The sequence below is a fragment of the Pelobates fuscus genome, chromosome 1 (assembly GCF_036172605.1).
Source record: "Pelobates fuscus isolate aPelFus1 chromosome 1, aPelFus1.pri, whole genome shotgun sequence".
Classification (NCBI taxonomy): domain Eukaryota; kingdom Metazoa; phylum Chordata; class Amphibia; order Anura; family Pelobatidae; genus Pelobates; species Pelobates fuscus.
In genome coordinates, this window is record NC_086317.1 from 233284536 (window position 1) to 233303668 (window position 19133).

Below are 19133 nucleotides of genomic sequence, written 5' to 3' on the forward strand. Positions count from 1 at the left end.
TCTCAAACAAACAATCAAAAAGGATAGGTAAACTGCAACGATTTGGAGTCACCTAAAATGGGAGTTAAACTGAGTAATAATGTCAGAGCATGAGAAGACAGGTTAGAAACATGACTCTTTAAGTTAAAACTAGAATTTCCAGGTTTGACCATGAACAAAACTGAAGTTATTGCAAGATTTAATAAAATTGAAGTCGAAAGCACAACAGGCGAACCATGTGGTCATTTTGTTTGTATATTTCATTGCAAAGTATGTTTTTTTGTTTTGTATTAAGATTGCAGAACATTAATATAACAGGGTGATCCTTAAATTATCCTTTGATCCTAGAATGATTTGCAAAGGATAACTGTGGTCCCTTGTCATGCAAGTCTCTGGAGATGGTGTGAAGTAGTGGTGTCACTTTTCTTGTTGCCCATATTTTTCTTGAATGCAGTGACATTCCAAAATGTGAGAGTCAATGGCATTCTTCTCCTTAAAAGCAAAACGTACAATGCAGCTCAATAAAGAATGGACATTTCTGAAACTTTTTGAGGTAATTAGACTTTTATGTACCGTAAGTGAAATTCTATCCTTACTCACAGAACAGGGGGAGAAAATAGCCTGTGATCTTGAATCTCGGCATAGATTTTATCATTTTAATTTTTCCCATCCTATATGTACTACTTGTTCAGAACATCCTCTGGATCTGTTTGAAGTTTTTTTGTTTTGTTTTTTTTATCTCTTCAGGGAGAAGTTAATATCTTCCAGGCTCTTTTGTTCTGCAACGAGATTGGGAACACTTTCCGTATATTGCAATAACAATAAGAATAAGAATATAAAGATTAAGGAATAATGCAGAAAAAAAAAAAAATAGTTGATGAAAATGAAACCACTCTAACCCCTTATGGAAATACATTTTCATTATTAAAAAGTGTTTTTATCCTGCTTTCATTAGATGAGTCTTTTAATAATTATTTAAATAAAAAAGGTATATTTAAAAAAACAAAAAAAAAAACTCAAATATGTTTTATTATTAAAGATTTGACACCAGATATGTGTGTAGCAAAATTCTAGATCGCCCCTATTGTTATCTAAGTGGTAAAGAAATTTCAAAGGAGAGGGAAATAAAATAGATAAAGATTATCGTAAGTAACATAATAAAACATGCCAACATATCTATCTATCTATCTATCTATCTATCTATCTATCTATCTATCTATCTACCTATCTACACACACACAAAGCAACAGCCAATATATTACAATTCATTTTTTATTAGATATAATTTCGGAATGGCAAGCTTTCGGGACATCCTCCCTTTCTCAATTCTAAAGCATTTCTATTAAAATAGGGAAAATAAAGTAAATCAAAATCTATATAGTAAGACACTAAAACAACATGTCCATTGTTTTTTTTTTTTTTGTTTTCTTTTTCGATTTGTGCTTTATCAAGTAAGGACTTCATTTGCAATGTTATAGATGCTCAAATCATTAAATGTGTGGGTTTATTTCAGTAAATAGTAAGAGCTCACTTAATGCACAAGCTGCTGGATGCTATCCACATCCCATTACATATATTTAATATCCTCCGTAAACTTTTTTGATGTTTTTTTTTTCTATGCTAAAATTACATTTTTAAAAATGAAACATAAAGCACAGTTGTTAATGATTTGTTTTATGTGAAAATGTTTAGGAAAACTGAAAGTTAGTGGGATAAATCACGGCTTACAAATACATTTCAGAAGTACACCAAGCACCATAACCGATATAGCCACTGAGGGAGCCCTGCGTAGCAAAACTTAATACAGGGAGCTTGTGGCTCTCCGTACTCAGTAGAGTTAAGGCAGTCCCCAGGAAAGAAGTCAAGCTGCTTGACTACTTACAGTGGAAGGCATCAAGGCACTCTTGGCACCATAACCACTATAGCAATATATAGGAAGTAATGATTTTTAATGCACTACTTCTAGTAGAATCACATAATACATATTAACTCAGCTGCCACTAGCAATGGCTGTGAGTAAAAAGGCATTGTCTAGGGAGACTTCAGTGTGGTACTTTCACCCATTTGTTGGCGTACAGCACTGAGTTGGGGCCCTGGTAGATGAAGCAACAGGAACTCAAGAGAATCATCCGGACTGAGATTGCAGTGGCTACGAGGGACAACTTAATGTAAGTAAACCTTACCACCCCTGAACCCCCAGAACACTGTATAGGGAGTGTTGATATCACTATTGGTGTGTTTGTTTGTTTTTGGCAAAATATACAAAGACCCTATAATTCTATTTAACAAGTAGCACCCTTATAGGATACTCAAACAGTCTCCATGCTTTTCACCTGAAAGAAGAATCTGATAATCTTGCTCATTCCAAGCGGGTTTTGTTACTGCACTTATTTCATTGTGTTTTGGGTACTACACTTGAATCAAATTTCCTTGATCCCATTGATGCCATATGATGAACTGGTGAGGGCAAAATATCCCCATAAGGCAGAACAGGAAGTTTCCACCCAACTCTAGTAACCAACAAAATATTAGTTGCATTGACAGGACTAACTGGAAATGTACCTCCAAACAGATGTTTAGAGATGTTATACAGTTGAAAGGCCAGTGCAGGAACAGTAAAAGTAGAGGGGCAGACAACTAATGTTCAAAATTGAAAGACTATGTAGGATGGCAAAGATATGATCAACCGTAGAAAACAAAATAAAAAAAAAAACACAGACTGTGAGTGAATTATTATGAAATGTAAGTGGTTGCATTTGTCTTCTGGATTTGTGTTCCCAAATCTTAAACATATTACTTTAGGGATAGGGACACATCTTGCAGCTCATGTTGGATGGCCATCCAGCAATACCCAGAATCCAGTTTTCAAAGAAAACCAGTACTTTACAACCCTCATTGTCACTATATCTACAGTTCACTGCTTCAAAAAAACATGAAAAAGCGCAGGATGATGCTAAGCATTTTGGTTAAAGACTTAGCTGTATATGATATTCTAGAAGTTCTTAACCCCATGTGTGGAACTTCAGTAAAATGTTGCTGTAAATGACCCAAACATGTGAAATCAATGAACCTCCGGTAACACCACCACCACCACAAGTAACAAGTTTGCATTTAAAAAAAAATTATATTTGTAACCTACATGAACTGTTTTACTCAGTGAAAGGATCTTCATAACCCTTGCTTCTTTCTGCAAGTTTGTTTTTTCCTTTTTTTTTGGTTTCTCAAACTTTGTGTCATCATAACAGTTATTTATAATAATACATTTATTGAAATCCCAACTTTTAATCATGCCGTTTCTCTTTGAAATATTATTTGTTACCCTGAGCTTAATATTGCTAATTTTCATACTTTAATACCTCACTAATGGCTTCATTGATTCTGCAACAAGAGCTCATCACCATGTGCACACAATCTAAACAATTGATGCAAAGAGCATACTTACCTGATGGTGCTGAGTGCTTGTGTTATTCAGCAGTTGTAGCGTGTGAATAGAGGCACAGCTGGGGGAATTACTGCATGAAAACAGTAATGTTCAAGTTAGGCCAGATTTGGATAGCTCTTGGTGCGTTGCCCATTTCTTGTTTCTGGCTATGAGTGTCTGCTTTTCAAAGGGGCAGACTTACAAAAAATACAGCTCTGGAGCAAAGATTCAGCCATTAGAGTCGCATTAACATAAAACAAAGCTGTGATCACAGAAGCTAAAATATGGCTTTCAAGCCATCTCAAGTCCTTGGAAAGCTATTTTTTAAAATTTGTTTTTGTTTTTTTTATTTAGTTTTATATTTTGGCTGTGTGTTTGCAATTTAGTCCTTGGAGCAGTGCTGTAATCACTAACTGCATCCTGGATTTGTTTTCTTTCCCACTCTCTTGTTCTCTTTTATGGCTCATTCTCCCTTCATGCAAAGAAACTATTTGCAACAGATTAAAAAGGTATAAGAGGGAGGCTTTTTCTCTTTGTCTCTGTAAGTAGATGTGAAGTGCTAGGTCTCTTGTGAAAGGAGTAAGACAAATTCCCATCTTAACCCCTTTCACCCTAGTTGCGATCTTTCATTCTATGGTATATTCCACGGCATTGAAAACAAATAGTGTTGTTTACATGGCCCTATGAAAGCAATGAATGAAATCATTAATTACGCTTAAAAAGAAGTAAATTGTGTAAAACATACTATTACCTTGGTTAAATCAATTGACTATGCCATAAGTTTAAAAATACTGAATTTGTGATTAGGAAATGATGTGACGTGTCCTTACATATTAGCATTATTTCTATCTAATCAATCTATAATTACTTCTTAAAATATGATTGCTTTCCCCCAAGGCGGATAACTCCTAATTTCATTATGATTTTTAACCCATTTTTGTGATCACTGAAAACGTGTTGAGAAGTAGGTTGGGTATTTTAAACTGTATCACAGTTATCCTTGAGTGACCAGTGCATACTCAGATAAGATGTTACCGTTGTTTCATTGAGGTATTCACTACTCTTGTCTTGTTGGCAGGAGGAGGAAGTACATGCTGCAAATTATATTATTATTAGCATTTATTAGCACCAACTTATTTTGCAGTACTTTACAATATTCTTAAGGGTGAATGTAACAAGACAAGCGGTTACAGATTTTGATATGGATGGTAGGTTGATGAGAACTTACAGTCTAGAGAAGGTGGGATATAAAAACACTATAGGAAATCCTAACTAACACAGGGTAGTTTATGCTTTCAAAATCATAATTTAAAATTATATGATTTAAAAATGTGAAAAGCCCACTTTTTCATGACTGCATCGTAAATTATTTTTCACGGCACTATAGACATTTATATACATCTAGACTATTTCAAAGAATAAACTCAGAATAAACTTCATATCCCGGCATTATTATGAACAACAGTGACATGGCACCCATACCACTTGAGAAGAAGTGGTCAAGGTGCCTATAGTGTTCCTTTAATGAGTATCCACTGCATTCCTCCGAAGCTCCGACCCTATGCCAAATGTCAAGCCTATTTATAGTCATATATATTTAAAGGGACTCTCCAGGCAGAGTCTTTTACTCACCTGGTTCCAGCGCCGGGAGCCTTGTGAAGACGCGCCCCCTATTTCGTCAAAATGACAAAATAGGCGGGCGCGAGCAGGGAGCAATCAGACGCTTCCATTTGGAAGCGTCATTGCTCCCTTGTGCGCATGCGCGGCTTCGCCGCACAAGCGCACATACTTCAGAGGGCGGCATTCATGCCGCCCTATGAAGTCCTGAGTGCACTACCACGCATGTGTGCGGTGTGCGCGGCCGCGAGCTGAGCTGACAGACAGCTCAGCTCGCGGTCTTTGCCCGCCCCTTCTCCTCTCTGACAGGCTGGAGAGAGAAGGCGCGCACACAGTGCCTTCTCTCCCCTGCACACGTCAGACGTATCTTAATACGTCTGACGTGTACAGGGCCTTTTTAGGGCCGTACATGATAGAAAGTCCCTCTGGTGGCCGTCTGAGTGACAGCCACTGGAGGTATTCCTATCAATCAATGTAAACACTGTATTTTCTCTGAAAATACAGTGTTTACATTAGATTGCCTGCAGGGAGCTATAGATCTCACCTGAACAAATACATTAAGCTGTAGTTGTTCAGGTGACTAAAGTGTCCCTTTAAACCCAAGGAAAATTTGAGTTATGTATTTTGTCATGAAAAATATTATAGTTATTGCAATTACTTCTTTCCATGTGTATGTACATTGAGCTATCCAGATAACTAGCAAATATTTAGAATATGAGTTATTCAGAAATTTGTTCACCTAGACAATTGTTTATATATTGTGGAGATGAATTGTAAAAATTTGCATAGTATATTTACACTATGGCAAGGCTGACCAGCACCCACTACCCTTCTTTTGGTTGAAAAAAAGAAAAAAAAAAAAAGATCTGCAGAATTGCAAAAAATGTATTACTTTTATTGGTGGTTTTGTGGTTTTGTTCTATCAAAAAATGCATCCATTTTTAGTCATTAATACATTGCAAAATGTTAAGCTTGTGTAGGGGGTGGAGTGGTTTTCACCTGGTTTTCTTGTTTCACGGTTTCATTGTTTGGGCCCCTATTTGTTTTTATCATGTTCTTATGGAGAGTATGTTAGTCTAATATAACTAGGGAATTAGTCTTGTTCAGTAGTGCTTCTCTTCTCCTTTTCTGCCACCATGCTCGACAGAGCAATCTAGTCATTATCTAGCCCAAGAAGGGGAACCTACTGAGGTACATTTGACTATATGTCCCTCTAAGTCCACAGGATAATGGGGGAAAAAGCATCAATTGATTCCATTAATATTAGTTTAAAAGAAATTATGTTGCACAGTTCTACTGTTGCAAGCTAACATGAAAAAACAAATCTGTTTTGTAGTTAATTTAATGCCATTTTGATAATTGCTAAAATAGTTCTTCATGAACCCATTCATTGTGACATTGGTTCGTGATTGTTGTCAAGCATGGCCATCTGGTTCTGTCAATGCATGGATAGGCTGTCTTATCACTTGTCTATGCCCATTTCACAAATGCACCAGGAAGATATTGCTTTATCAAGCAAATGTGATAAAGTATAGCCAAAAGTAGTTAATGCTTTAAAGTTTGAAAATCTCATATATAGTTTTATTTTCCTTCCCCATATAGTTACATATATAAAGTAAACTAACCATTATCGTGTTTAGGGAAATAAAACTGTAGAGATGAGTTGAGGGAAATGCCTTTTATAATCCCAGCATTTAATATGAAGAGGAAATCAATTAGCTCAACTGCAGTTATAGCTCAACTTGCTATTCCCCCCTGTGAGGTTCATAAAATTAGTACTATTGAATTAGGCAAACACTATTCACATGTCATATTTGTATCCAGGGCGAATCATGGTAAAATCCTTAATTATTATTGACAAAAATCCCAATTTCATGTATGCATGTATATTCTAATGAAGTAAACAGTGTTTTATAATTAAAAGTGAAATTTGACTTTATATACATACTATTTTATTTCACTGTTAAGAGTTCACACTTATTAAATCAGTCATTTAATATTTGTATTTGAACAACAAAAAATGTGAAACTGAATTTACACAGTCAAATACGGTGCACATTTTTATTTTGACAACACTTGTTAATATAGCAATGTAATATTATTCGAACAACTGAAAAAAAATATAGGTTCATACAAATAGCTGGTGAACACTTGTATGGAATGTAACCTCTATCGTCTAGAAAAAAAGCTTGATTTTCTTTTACACAGTTTTTTTGCATGTTCGTTTTTCAATGCACACAATCTTGTGACAGTACGTTTTTTTTTTGTTTTTTTTTGCTTCTCAATCCTTCTCGCTTAAAACATGTTTCACCTTTTTTATTTTATTTTCCCTGTGTGCATCACCTACATTTTGGTTTTTATAGTCCTGAATCATGTTTACTTAAAGTGGTAATAAAGTATTAACTAAAAAAATACAATCAAAATCTCATTCTTAAAAAAACTGATTACAATATTACTTCTCAGTAATTGAATTTTGAATCTTGCTTTCCATTTGCTACAGATTTACAATGTCAAATCCTCTAGTGATGGGGGGAGGGATGTTTTATGATTGGTTATATCGAGAATTTGATTTGCTTTTATTAACATTAAATGGGAGTTACAACCTAAGTCTTACCACCACCTTTGTAAAAAGATTTTTACATGTCACATTGTCACAAAAAATGGCTATTATAGTATATTTATATATATATGTGTGTGTGTGTGTGTACACTATATCGCACAATATATATGTACACACAAAATAAAAGAATCAAATTGCAATGGCTCAGTCAAAGTCCAGACCTTTAAAATTAAAAGAGCTCTGCATAAATACATGCCAGCAAACCTCAATGAACTGAAGCAACATTGTAAAGAAGAGTGGGCCAAAATTCCTCCTCAACAATGTGAGAGACTGATAAAGAAAACAATTACTTCAAGAGATTGCTACTAAAGGTGGCTCTAAAAGCTATTCAACCATAAGGTGTACTTTTTTTTTTTTTTTTTAAAAACATAGCTTCTCCATTTTGTCTTTATTTTTTGTTAATTAAATCATGAGGTTGTATTTGCCTAATTTTAAGACCTGCTAAAGAACACATGTTATTATGCCATGATATGTAAAACAATAGCATTCAAAGAGGGTGTACTTTATTTTTCCCATGACTGTGTGTATGTATGTGTATATTTATTTATTTATTTATAAACTATTTTACCAGGGTGGATACATTGGGATTTATCTTGTTCTATTTGTGTGTGTGTGTGTGTGTGTGTGTGTATATATATATGTACATAATTTCCATAGTTTGGCACTTGTATTACAGCATTGAAATAGCACTGTGCTGCAATATTCTTGCCAATCACCCACAAAGGTGTAACATGTGTAATTTTATTCTTACATATGTAGAGTAGATTGGACTGAAACGTTGGTCGACCCTACATAAGTAAGAATAAATTACACATTGTACAAGACCACTGAGTGTGTTCCTTCATTGATTTGTATGTGTGTGTGTATGTATATATACACCCATACAAACCCAATATATTATCAGTGTTTTATATGATAGGAGTATGTTTTCAGCAAGTGTTAAAAAAAATGTGTGAACACCTATGACAAACTAATGTCCCAGTATTCTATTGTGAATTGAGTTATCATACGATCAGATTCTCTGTTTAGACAAATATCCAGAATATCATATTATATACATTGTAAAAATATGTAGCTTCCATTAAAATTTTTCTATCTTTTTTTTTTATAATGCTTTTTCATTACTTACTGAAATATTATGTTCAAACATGAAGCAAAAAGGATTAGATGATGAAGATGATGATTGGCACAACTATGTACATTTTCTATGACCACTTTTATGCACACTTAAATTGATGTACTTTGATGGTGAGTTTTTATCTAATATGTTTTGCCTTTTCCCTTCCCACGTGAAGACCTTACCTGTTTGGAGCAGGATGTTTTTCCATCAAAGCTCCTTGGTAAGTTCTCGACATATCCCCAGCATGCCTATATTTTATGTTCTGTACTGATGAAATAACTGTCTTTTACAGTGTGTCTGAAAGTGTGTGGGTTGATCTCTCGATGAAGGCACCTTATTGTTACAAAGTGATACTTACACCTTTAAGTGGCCAAAAAAAAACATGAAATACTGTTTGTTGTTTTTAATCTCTCTCATGGCAATTTTGCTGGGAATCTTAGGCTAGTTCTGTTACCAGCTATGTAGGAGCCGGCGTTAATTAGGAATAAATCAGCATGGACTCATTAGTGTTTATTGCCTAGTAACACTTCCAGTGGTAGTCACTAGAGGTACTTCCTGTGTCAGTGCTGCAGAGTGTGCTGCACAGTGAGACTATAACTACTAGCATACAGTGAGGGAAAAAAGTATTTGATCCCCTGCTGATTTTGAACGTTTGCCCACTAAAAAAGAAATGATCAGTCTATAATTTTAATGGAAGGTGTATTTTAACAGTGAGACACAGATTTACAAAAACAAAAATAAATAAATAAATAATCCAGAAAAACACATGTCAAACAAGTTATAAATTGATTTGTATGTCAATGAGTGAAATAAGTATTTGACTCCTTTGACTTAGTACTTGGTGGAAAAAACCTTGTTGGCAATCATAGAGGTCAGACATTTCTTGTAGTTGGCCACCAGGTTTGCATACATCTCTGTAGGGATTTTGTCCCACTCCTCTTTGCAGATCCTCTCCAAGTCATTAAGGTTTCGAGGCTGACGTTTGGCAACTCGAACCTTCAACTCCCTCCATAGATTGTCTATGGGATTAAGGTCTGGAGACTGGCTAGGTCACTCCAGGACCTTAATGTGCTTCTTCTTGAGCCACTCCTTTGTTGCCTTGACTGTGTGTTTTGGGCCATTGTCATGCTGGAATACCCGCCCACTTTCTGGCTGAGGGAAGGAGGTTCTCATTCAAGATTTGATGGTACATGGCCCCGTCAATCGTCCCTTTAAAAGCATAATGTTTCCACCTCCCTGTTTGACCGTGGGGATGGTGTTATTGGGGTCATAGGCAGCATTCCTCCTCCTCCAAACACGACGAGTTGAGTTGATGCCAAAGAGCTCGATTTTGGTCTCATCTGACCACAACGCTTTCACCCAGTTCTCCTCTGAATCATTCAGATGTTCATTGGCAAACTTCAGAAGGGCCGGTACATGTGCTTTCTTGAGCAGGGGAACTTGTGGGCACTGCAGGATTTCAGTCCTTCATCGCGTTGTGTGATACCAATTGTTTTCTTGGTGACTATGATCGCAGCTGCCTTGAGATTAACAAGATCCTCCCATGTAGTTCTGGGCTGAATCCTCACCGTTCTAATGATCATTGAAACTCCACGAGGTGAGATCTTGCATGTAGCACCAGACCGAGGGAGACTGACAGTTATTTTGTGTTTCTTTCATTTGCGAATAATCACACCAACTGTTGTCACCTTCTCACCAAGCTGCTTGATGGTCTTGTAGCCCATTCTAGCCTTGTGTAGGTCTGCAATCTTGTCCCTGACATCCTTGGACAGCTCTTTGGTCTTGGCCTTGGTGGAGAGTTTGGAATCTGATGTATTAATTTCTTCTTTGGACAGGTGTCTTTTATGCAGGTAAAGTGCTGAGATTAGGAACACTCCCTTTAAGAGAGTGCTCCTAATCTCAGCTTGGTACCTGTATAACAGACACCTGGGAGACATAAATCTTTCTGATTGATAGGGGATCAAATACTTATTTCACTCATTGACATGCAAATCAATTTATAACTTTTTTTACATGCCTTTTTCTGGATTTTCTTTTTTCTTTTTTATTCTGTCTCTCACTGTTAAAATACACCTATCATTAAAATTACAGACTGATCATTTCTTTGTCAGTGGGCAAACATTCAAAATTAGCAAGGGATCAAATACTTTTTTTCCCCTCACTGTATATATATATATGAGACTATAACTACTAGCATATGTGTATGTATATATATATTCCCAGTCTCTTTTCTAATAGTTTTGGAGAGATTTCCTTTTTCCTCCTTTTCCTAATAAAGGATTTTTCCATGCAAACAGTATATAGGAGTTTGGAGGGCTTCTCATATCTATTTTGCCTACTATTTTTTCTTATCCAAATGACAATATGTGCATCTTAAATCTGTGAGATATTTGTATTTTTAATTGTTTGATTTAGTGAAACATGAAAGTATAAACCATAACAATATGTAATACAATTCATCTTTTCTTCTCCCTTAAAGTTTTTTTCCCACTTGGATCCCCTTTAGAGAAGACCCTACTATATTTTCTTTCCTTTAGTATGTATACCTTATAACCTTGATCATAGAAAGTAAACAATATATAACCAATGGTTGCATTCTTACGCCAGTTATTTCTAAAGCATTGAGGATATTAACATAATAAATGGTGCTTTCTCGTCAAGTGTCTTCCTGCCCCACAGATAAAAGAGAATGGCATATAACATTCTAAGCTTTTATAACAAGAGGAGCTTTCTCTATGATGTGAAAAACACATCCTAATAGCTCACCAATTTAGCAATTTGTTGTCCTTTTATTATTGTAATTAAAGTTATTTAATTTTACCCAACAAAGCATAATCATACTTGTCAAATATTGGGATAAAAAGCCATAAAAGCATTATAGTTACTTGTTTGAAGAAACACTATAGCGTTAGGAATACAAACATGTATAATCTGGATAAACTGGATACTGTAGAATCATTGGAGAAATTAGCTGAAACCTATTACTTCAGCTCGAGGAGGATACTACATTGTTTCTTCAACAATCACAGAATCTGTCAGAATTTTATCCAGGATTAGGGTCATCCTGATCAAGTCATTTTAAGTAGTGTTGGCTCATTGCAATAGCTTCAAGATCTCCACTTATTCTGTCAGGAGCTGCATCAGTGCTGCACTTTTCCGTAAGTGCAAGATTGCATGATTGAGGTCTATGGAGCATCCTACAAGACCATTGCAGCCTTCATAGACCATGTGTCAATATGATGTGTCAACGCAGTCAATGTGAGTATTTCATAAAGATTATATTAAGAAATAGAGCCACTTTAATCAAAGTGAGTGTGCACAGAAGTATAGACAGTAAGCCCCATTTTAAACAACTGCAAGACAGTACCCCACCCATCTTTTTATTTAAAATATTAAAAAAAACACTGTTTAAATTAGATTTCTAATTAATCTATTCTAACGGCAATCATTTACAAAATATAGGTCGGTGAAATTTGGAGTTTTATTTTAAGTGAACATTAGAAATGTTACATTACTAAATAAATATTAAAGGGGCATTCTAAGCACCATGACTGCTCCAGAGTCATGGTGCAGAGTCATTGTGGAAAGCCATCCGACATTGTTGTATGGTTTAGTCTTTGACCAAACTATGTTTGAGTGATTTGAGTAAAAACTAACTCTCCTAGCACCTAAAGCCCAGCTCCCTTGCTGTGGCTTGGGTAATGAGGAAGTGAACTATTGCATTATGTATACAGTCTTGGGCTCGGTAGGGTTGGTCCATCTCTTGTATCTTATCATTGAGATCCAAGGTTGAACAGATAATGTAGAAAAGTATGCATTATCCAAACAGCTATATAAGGATTTACATACCTAGACATTAGAATTATTTTTTTTCTCCTTCAAAATAGCACTGGGATGAATGCATTGACTGTACATTTTCATTTCAGTTTAAAGGAATATCCCAAGGAACATACCACTACAGCTCACTGTGGTTGGTATGGTGCCAAGAGACCCCTGGTGCCCTCCAAGAGTAAGTCGTTTGTGAAAACATATATGGGGTCCACTGGGTTCCAATAAACTCCTCCTCAGCAGCACCCCCACCAAAAACACAGTCATATTTACAAAATGTAAGCAGATGTTTACATTTCTTGCAAGTCCTGCAAAAATATTTTGCTAACTGATCTTCTTTAAAGGGTTATCCCATTTATATCCACTATAGCCTGCTGTAGTGGTTATGATGCCGGGCATACCCTGACATGGGTCTCCAAATATGGGGAAAGCCATTAAGCAACCGTTTTCCATCTGACATGGGTCCCCACCAGGTTCTGATGCTCTCCGGTGGTCCAGAAACAAACATCTGGCTTCTGTAGAGTCTTAGAAGCAGAAAGCCATGGATCTAACAATTAGGTATATATTGCTTTTCAGACATTGGTACAGAAGACATAATCCATCAATAAGCTACAGGTTAAGAAAGAATATAAATATACATATATGTACTATACTTTCCTCGATATAACGGTAGTATATTTTGAATGTTTATTTCACATAGAGAATAAGTAGATACAGTGGAGTACTTTTTGTGACCATTTATATGTAGATGTATGTCCTTATTTAGAACTCATGCTCTGTTTGAATGTTTCTCCCTGACCCGTTGGCCTATGACTGTGACATGAGTTGTCAGACAGCGTTGATTTTGGCGTTTTACGAGATTAAATGGCGTACCTTAATGAGGAATGCGTGCAATACACTAGCTTTTTAAATCACTGGTTGCTTTCTCCAGACTGTTTTGTGGTCAGTTTGATTCTCATGGCAGCTGACGAGAATTGAAAAAAAATAGATCTTAATGTGTCTACATAGACATTATAGCAGTAGAGAAAACCAATGTTTTTTGCTTTGCTCTACAGAACATATTGTTTTCATTAAGGTTTTAATAAGAACTGTGATTATGACAGCCTGGTGAATGGAAATCTGACAGATTATTACATGTTGTTCATGGGCATTCACAGAGCGTTAGTTGAAGAAGCTGTCTGATGTCCCACCAGAGGATATGTGGAGACTGGAAGTAGACCATTGTGCAGTGGTTTGGTTGTAATGCTAGGCATATCTGCACACATGCTATTTTTGCAGACTTTCAGGGAGAGGATCGCTCCTCTGAGGTCATTTGTTCAGATTCTATGTGCAGAGTAACCATTTTCCAATTGTTATGCAAAATCTGTTTTGTCAATAAATATATAATATATAAAACCTGTTTTATAATTTAAAATAAAACTAAAAACTATTTTTTGTGGGTGTACAAACCCATTTTCTCACAAATTAAATACAATAAAACATTTGAACAATTTGTATACCATGATCAAACATTTAAATATTCTGTCAAATCCGAAGTTAATGAACTTAAACGGAGGAATCAAATACATAAATAAAGAACCCTAGCCCAGAAATGGAGCCAGAAATCAAGTAGTATATCAGGAATAGGGAGGACAGGATAAGGGTATGCCGGCATGACCCACACAATTCAGAACACTAATCTGTGCAACAACAGCATCTGAATAACCAAGCATTAGTCCAGGTGTACTCTGGGGTCTTATAATCAGGATCTGGCCTATGGTAAATGTGTGAGGTAGGGCACTCCCCTACCACTTAGATTATACAGACAGGACAATCCCAGTGTCCAGTAGTCACGCAAAAATTCCCTGCATCACCTCTGCCTCTATGTGGGCCTTGACACCTGTTTTGCATAAATATGTGATGACACAACTTGGGTGGCCATTTTGGATATATCAGTACCTGGCACAATGATGCCCACATGTGTAAGCGTGTGGAAGTCGAGGTTTGGGTAAGGAGAGTACATGGGGGCCATGACACATCCTTTAATAAAATGTTAATTTGCAATTATTTTGTAGGTAATATGAGAATTGTTGGGTTAAAGTGCCATCAAAAAGCCATTATTTATTTTGGAGAAGTTGCAACAAGTTTATTTTTGGAGAAGTACATTTGCAACAAGTAAAAAAAATTATAACTTTGAAAAGTATATCATCTGGGTATGTAAAGTGCAAACATCTTGAAGGGATTTTAATTCCAATGATCCTTATGCACTGCCTTAAAAACAGCCGGGTTGAAGGGTCCGTTTGCTCTAGCCAGTCAGTTCAGCTATGCTATCCGTTCACTTACTTTGGCCTTAAATTTAAAATTCTTTGAATTAACTTTAAATTCTCACTTTAGTGACTAACCGTTAAAGAATTGTTTTACAGCCAGTCACTTTATTAATTACTTTTTTAATCAGCTTTAATGAGAAATTAATAGATGAATAGTGCAGTGTAATTGGCTGGATTATTCACCCATTCTGTGCGGATCCAGTTTTTTTACAATCATTATATATATATATATATATATATATATATATATATATATATATATATATATATAGAATGTACTATTTTAAAGTAGTCTACAATAAACAAATGAAAATTACACAAATGCTAGCGACTTGCTATTTTCATTGTATGCTTCCTAAACATGACTGTATATTTTGCGATGTCCACCCTTACTATTGTCTGTCAGGCAGATAACCACTAGGTCCTCCCACCACAATTATATTTAAAAAAAAAAATGTTATTTGTTTCATGTATGGCATCAGCATGCAAAGAGAAGCACTGAATTGCCAGATTGTAGCAATTACTGCCACGTGTCATTTATGATACATCCAAATTGATGCCTTCACGGAAGTCAGTCTGCAGTGAGGTAATTATTCCAGCATTGGGAAAAAAGGTAAGTTCTATAGAGCCCAATGATCTAAAGGCAAATGGAAATGTATCTACTTAAGAAAACAAAAGCAAAAAAACCTTTAATTTCCCCAATATATTTTTTGTTACTGGATCAAACCAGCTATTCTCCAAACATGTCCTTACATATTAGGGCATTGTCTTAAGAACTACTTTTTTTTTTTTTTTTCTTAAACGTGGTCATGTCTTTATGGATAGACCCCAAAATAATTGGCTATAAAATCTGTTTTCTATTTCTCTTTTTTTTTTTTGCCAGTGTTATTTTGGATATCTGCTGTTGTAACTTTCGAATATATATGATCATACGGAACAAATTAAGGCAACGGAGCACAGATAGGGCAGATTTTGTGATAAAATAGCTTGCAACCAGATGATTCAACCATGGGACTTTCCAAAAGAAACCGTTTTAGACCCTTGTACATAGCAACAAATTAAAAAAACCTTTTTATAAAGTTTGCATGTCATAATGTATCGCTAACACGTTTTTACATTGTTACCAGTAGAAGTCATAACACTGTGAGGCTTAGAAGGGTACTTTAGGCAACATAACTACTATAGCTTGTTGTGATGGTTATGGTGCCAAAACGAACCAACACCTGCCCCTGAGATATGTGTAAAAGAAAGATTTAATGGTTTGGCACTGTGGCCCAGCCCCTTGCTTTCTTGCTGTCCAGTATCACTAATGCCGATATTGGCGATATCAATGTGGTTTGCTTTTGGGTGACATTAATTGGATAAAGCCATTAGCTAACACTCAGCCGATGATTGTGATCCAAACTTGGTTCAAATGGATATTACTAATCAGGGGCAGTGCAACATTTTTTGGCTACACAGGTAAAAATGCAATTTATTTCCCCTTATATATATAATCAATGTATGCTTATAATAGATACACATTTATATTTTAATATATTACACTTATATTACACTTCTACACAAAAACAGAATCTCATTAACACTGATACACAAACACACAGAAACCAACACACTCATCATTGACACACACCCATTATTGACACGCAATTTGAGTGCTATAGGTCACTGACCCCTGCTCTAGACCATTAACTAATTCAGCTTAATGAGGAAGTTAGAGCATTAATCTAATGCTTTCCTATCAGAACCATTCTATTGGGTGATCACTATATTTGATTGGGCAAGTTTTTATTTGTATTTTTTTTTGGGGGGGGGGGGGGGCATAGGTTTTAAACTGTGGAAGGTTCAGTATTCCTGTAAGTGCCAAAAAAAAAAAAACATAATATGAATTTGAACAATGTTAGTAATATGAAGTCAGTAATATGTGGAACTTGACTAGGGTGACCAGATCTCCACCATGTTTTCAGGGGTACATATCAAGTATGCATAGGCAGCACACAAAAAGAGTAGTCCTGTAGTATATAGAATTCAGAAGGAAATATAAGATTAAAGGACCACTATAGACACCCAGACCACTTCAGCTCAATGCAGTTCTCTGGGTGCCGGGTCCCCCTAGTTTTAACCATGCAGCTGAAAACATAGCAGTTTCAGAGAAACTGTCTCTTTGACAGCCACTAGAGGCGCTTCCGCAATTTACACATTGTAAATCGCACTTATTTGACGCTGGGCATCCTCACGGACCTCCAGCATCAAAAAAGATCCCGATAGGAAAGCATTGAGTAATGCTTTCCTAAGGGCGAGTTTGAATGCGCGCACACCTCTGGCCGCACATGCGCATTTGGCTCGACTCGGGAGCTGACGTCAATGGAGGAAGAAAGGTCACCAACACCGAGGGAGTACGGCTCTCAATAAAGGTTAATGGTTAATTACCATTTATTCACCGCGGAAGGGGCCCTAGTCGCCGTTTAGGTGACTAGCGCTCTATAGCGTTAGAAATACATATTTGTATTCCTAAGGCTATAGTGTTCATTTAAGCAATAAGGCAATGAAGAAACCTGCATAATATGTTTAATTTATTTATTTTTATTTAATATTTTTGCTGTGCAGAAGTGTACAACATGCTTGAGGTGCCCCAACGGCAGTCCACAAGCTAATCAACATATACATATATATATATATATATATATATATATATATATATATATATAAAACATTTGGGCACATGAGAGACATTTTCTTATTTGTAACTCGTCTGTCTTTCCTGTCCTAGCTGTAGGCATGCATGCGTGTAAGCATAGTGATAGGCTAGCTGGACATGGAGAACAACATGAGTAAAATATCAAGATAGCGGATTCTTTGAACTAGGGCAGTATGCTATTATGACATATGATTAGGATCTTAGAAGCTAACTGATTACTGCCGAGATATGTGGCCCACTGGGCTGATACTTAAGCTTAAAATAAACATCTAGTGTCATTTAGTTAACAAGCCAACATTGCCTTCTGTAATATGGGAGATCATATATGCCACACACTTGGTAAGAGCTGTCAGTGTTCACTTGAGGTTTGTCTTGGATCAGTCCGTTTGCCAGGCAACAAGAGGGGCGCAGAGGAGGCAGTGTTGGCTGTCTCAGCGGATACCCCATGCATGCCATAGTGGACAGTCCATCCCATGCTCGGGTGTATCAGTCCCCCTTTCCGGCTTGCCGGAAGTCAGGCTATCCTGCAAATGCTGTAGGCTGGTTGTCAGCGCATCGCAGCGCGGTGAGTCCCTGGCTCTGGGTTGTAGAGGGCGCCAGTGCCCTTGGTCCATGGATTTTCCCTCTCCAATTGACGGGATTATGGGTGTCCAGGATTTCTGGGTGGCCGTCTACCCCGCAGGTATGCGGCCCACGGCGTGGAGAGATTTCCAGTTGGGCCCCCAGCCCAGAAGAGGCACCAGCATCAGTCGCTGTTTGGCAGATGGTTTTCGTCTCAGGAGGGGTGAGCAAGGGCCCCCGCTTGGCAAGGCGGTCCCAGAAGGCTTTGCTTATTGCCTCGAACCAGGCATCAAAAGCTGCCTTCCAGCTCTGGTTTGACAGGCTTATTTGGCTGTGCTTTGGTTTCAGTGTGGCGGCCATCTTGAAGGCGCCGCGTGGCTTTCGGGTTTTCTCGGTACAGGCTTGGAGCAGGCTTAGTGGGCCGAGTGGGGACCGGGATAACCCCCACCGGTCCGGGGGGGGGGGGCAGGATATAACAGAGCAGGTAGACTCCACGTCTTGCAACGCCGCGCTGAGCTGGTGATCGGCCGCCTCACCCGCCCCGCAGCGACGATAGGCCACAGTGGGGTCTCTGTGTGGAGTTTGGGTCGCTGTGTTGCTTGAAGTCTCTAGATTTGCCCCCAGGTCTCCGGTTGTGGGTATGAAGCTGGTGGAGTCGTTTGTGGCGGGCTGGCTTTCGGTAAATTAGCCAGAGTTTGTGGCTCCTACTTGGAGCTCACTCGATGTGCAGCCAGCTGCCATGATGCCCAGGCCCCACCCTCTGCATAATATGTTTTATACATACTGCAAGACAACCTGGTTTTATGTGTTTTCATAAATTTGACAAAATTATATGTGTCCCAGAAAACATGGTGGATATGGTCACCATGCATTTGGCAGTATATTTTGTCACATACTAAACTAACCAATTTAAGGACTGTCAATAAATGTAAATAGTTATGTGATATTTTACAGGCATGGGATACATTATTTGTGTGACTGAG

At 37.2% G+C, this 19133-nt stretch overlaps 1 protein-coding gene across 4 annotated transcripts in view; it reads left to right on the plus strand.

Annotated features, from left to right (window-relative positions):
* The window catches only part of BCAS3 (BCAS3 microtubule associated cell migration factor), a 1245307-nt gene that overhangs the window by 552003 nt on the left and 674171 nt on the right, over nt 1–19133 (plus strand). For 2 of the 4 annotated variants that reach the window (XM_063455132.1, XM_063455152.1), the window contains exon 17: nt 8933–8977. The exons of the other annotated variants lie outside the window; for them this stretch is intronic. In XM_063455132.1, coding sequence (XP_063311202.1) covers nt 8933–8977 — 45 coding nt within the window. The remainder of the gene's footprint in view (nt 1–8932; nt 8978–19133) is intronic. 4 annotated transcript variants of the gene reach the window in all.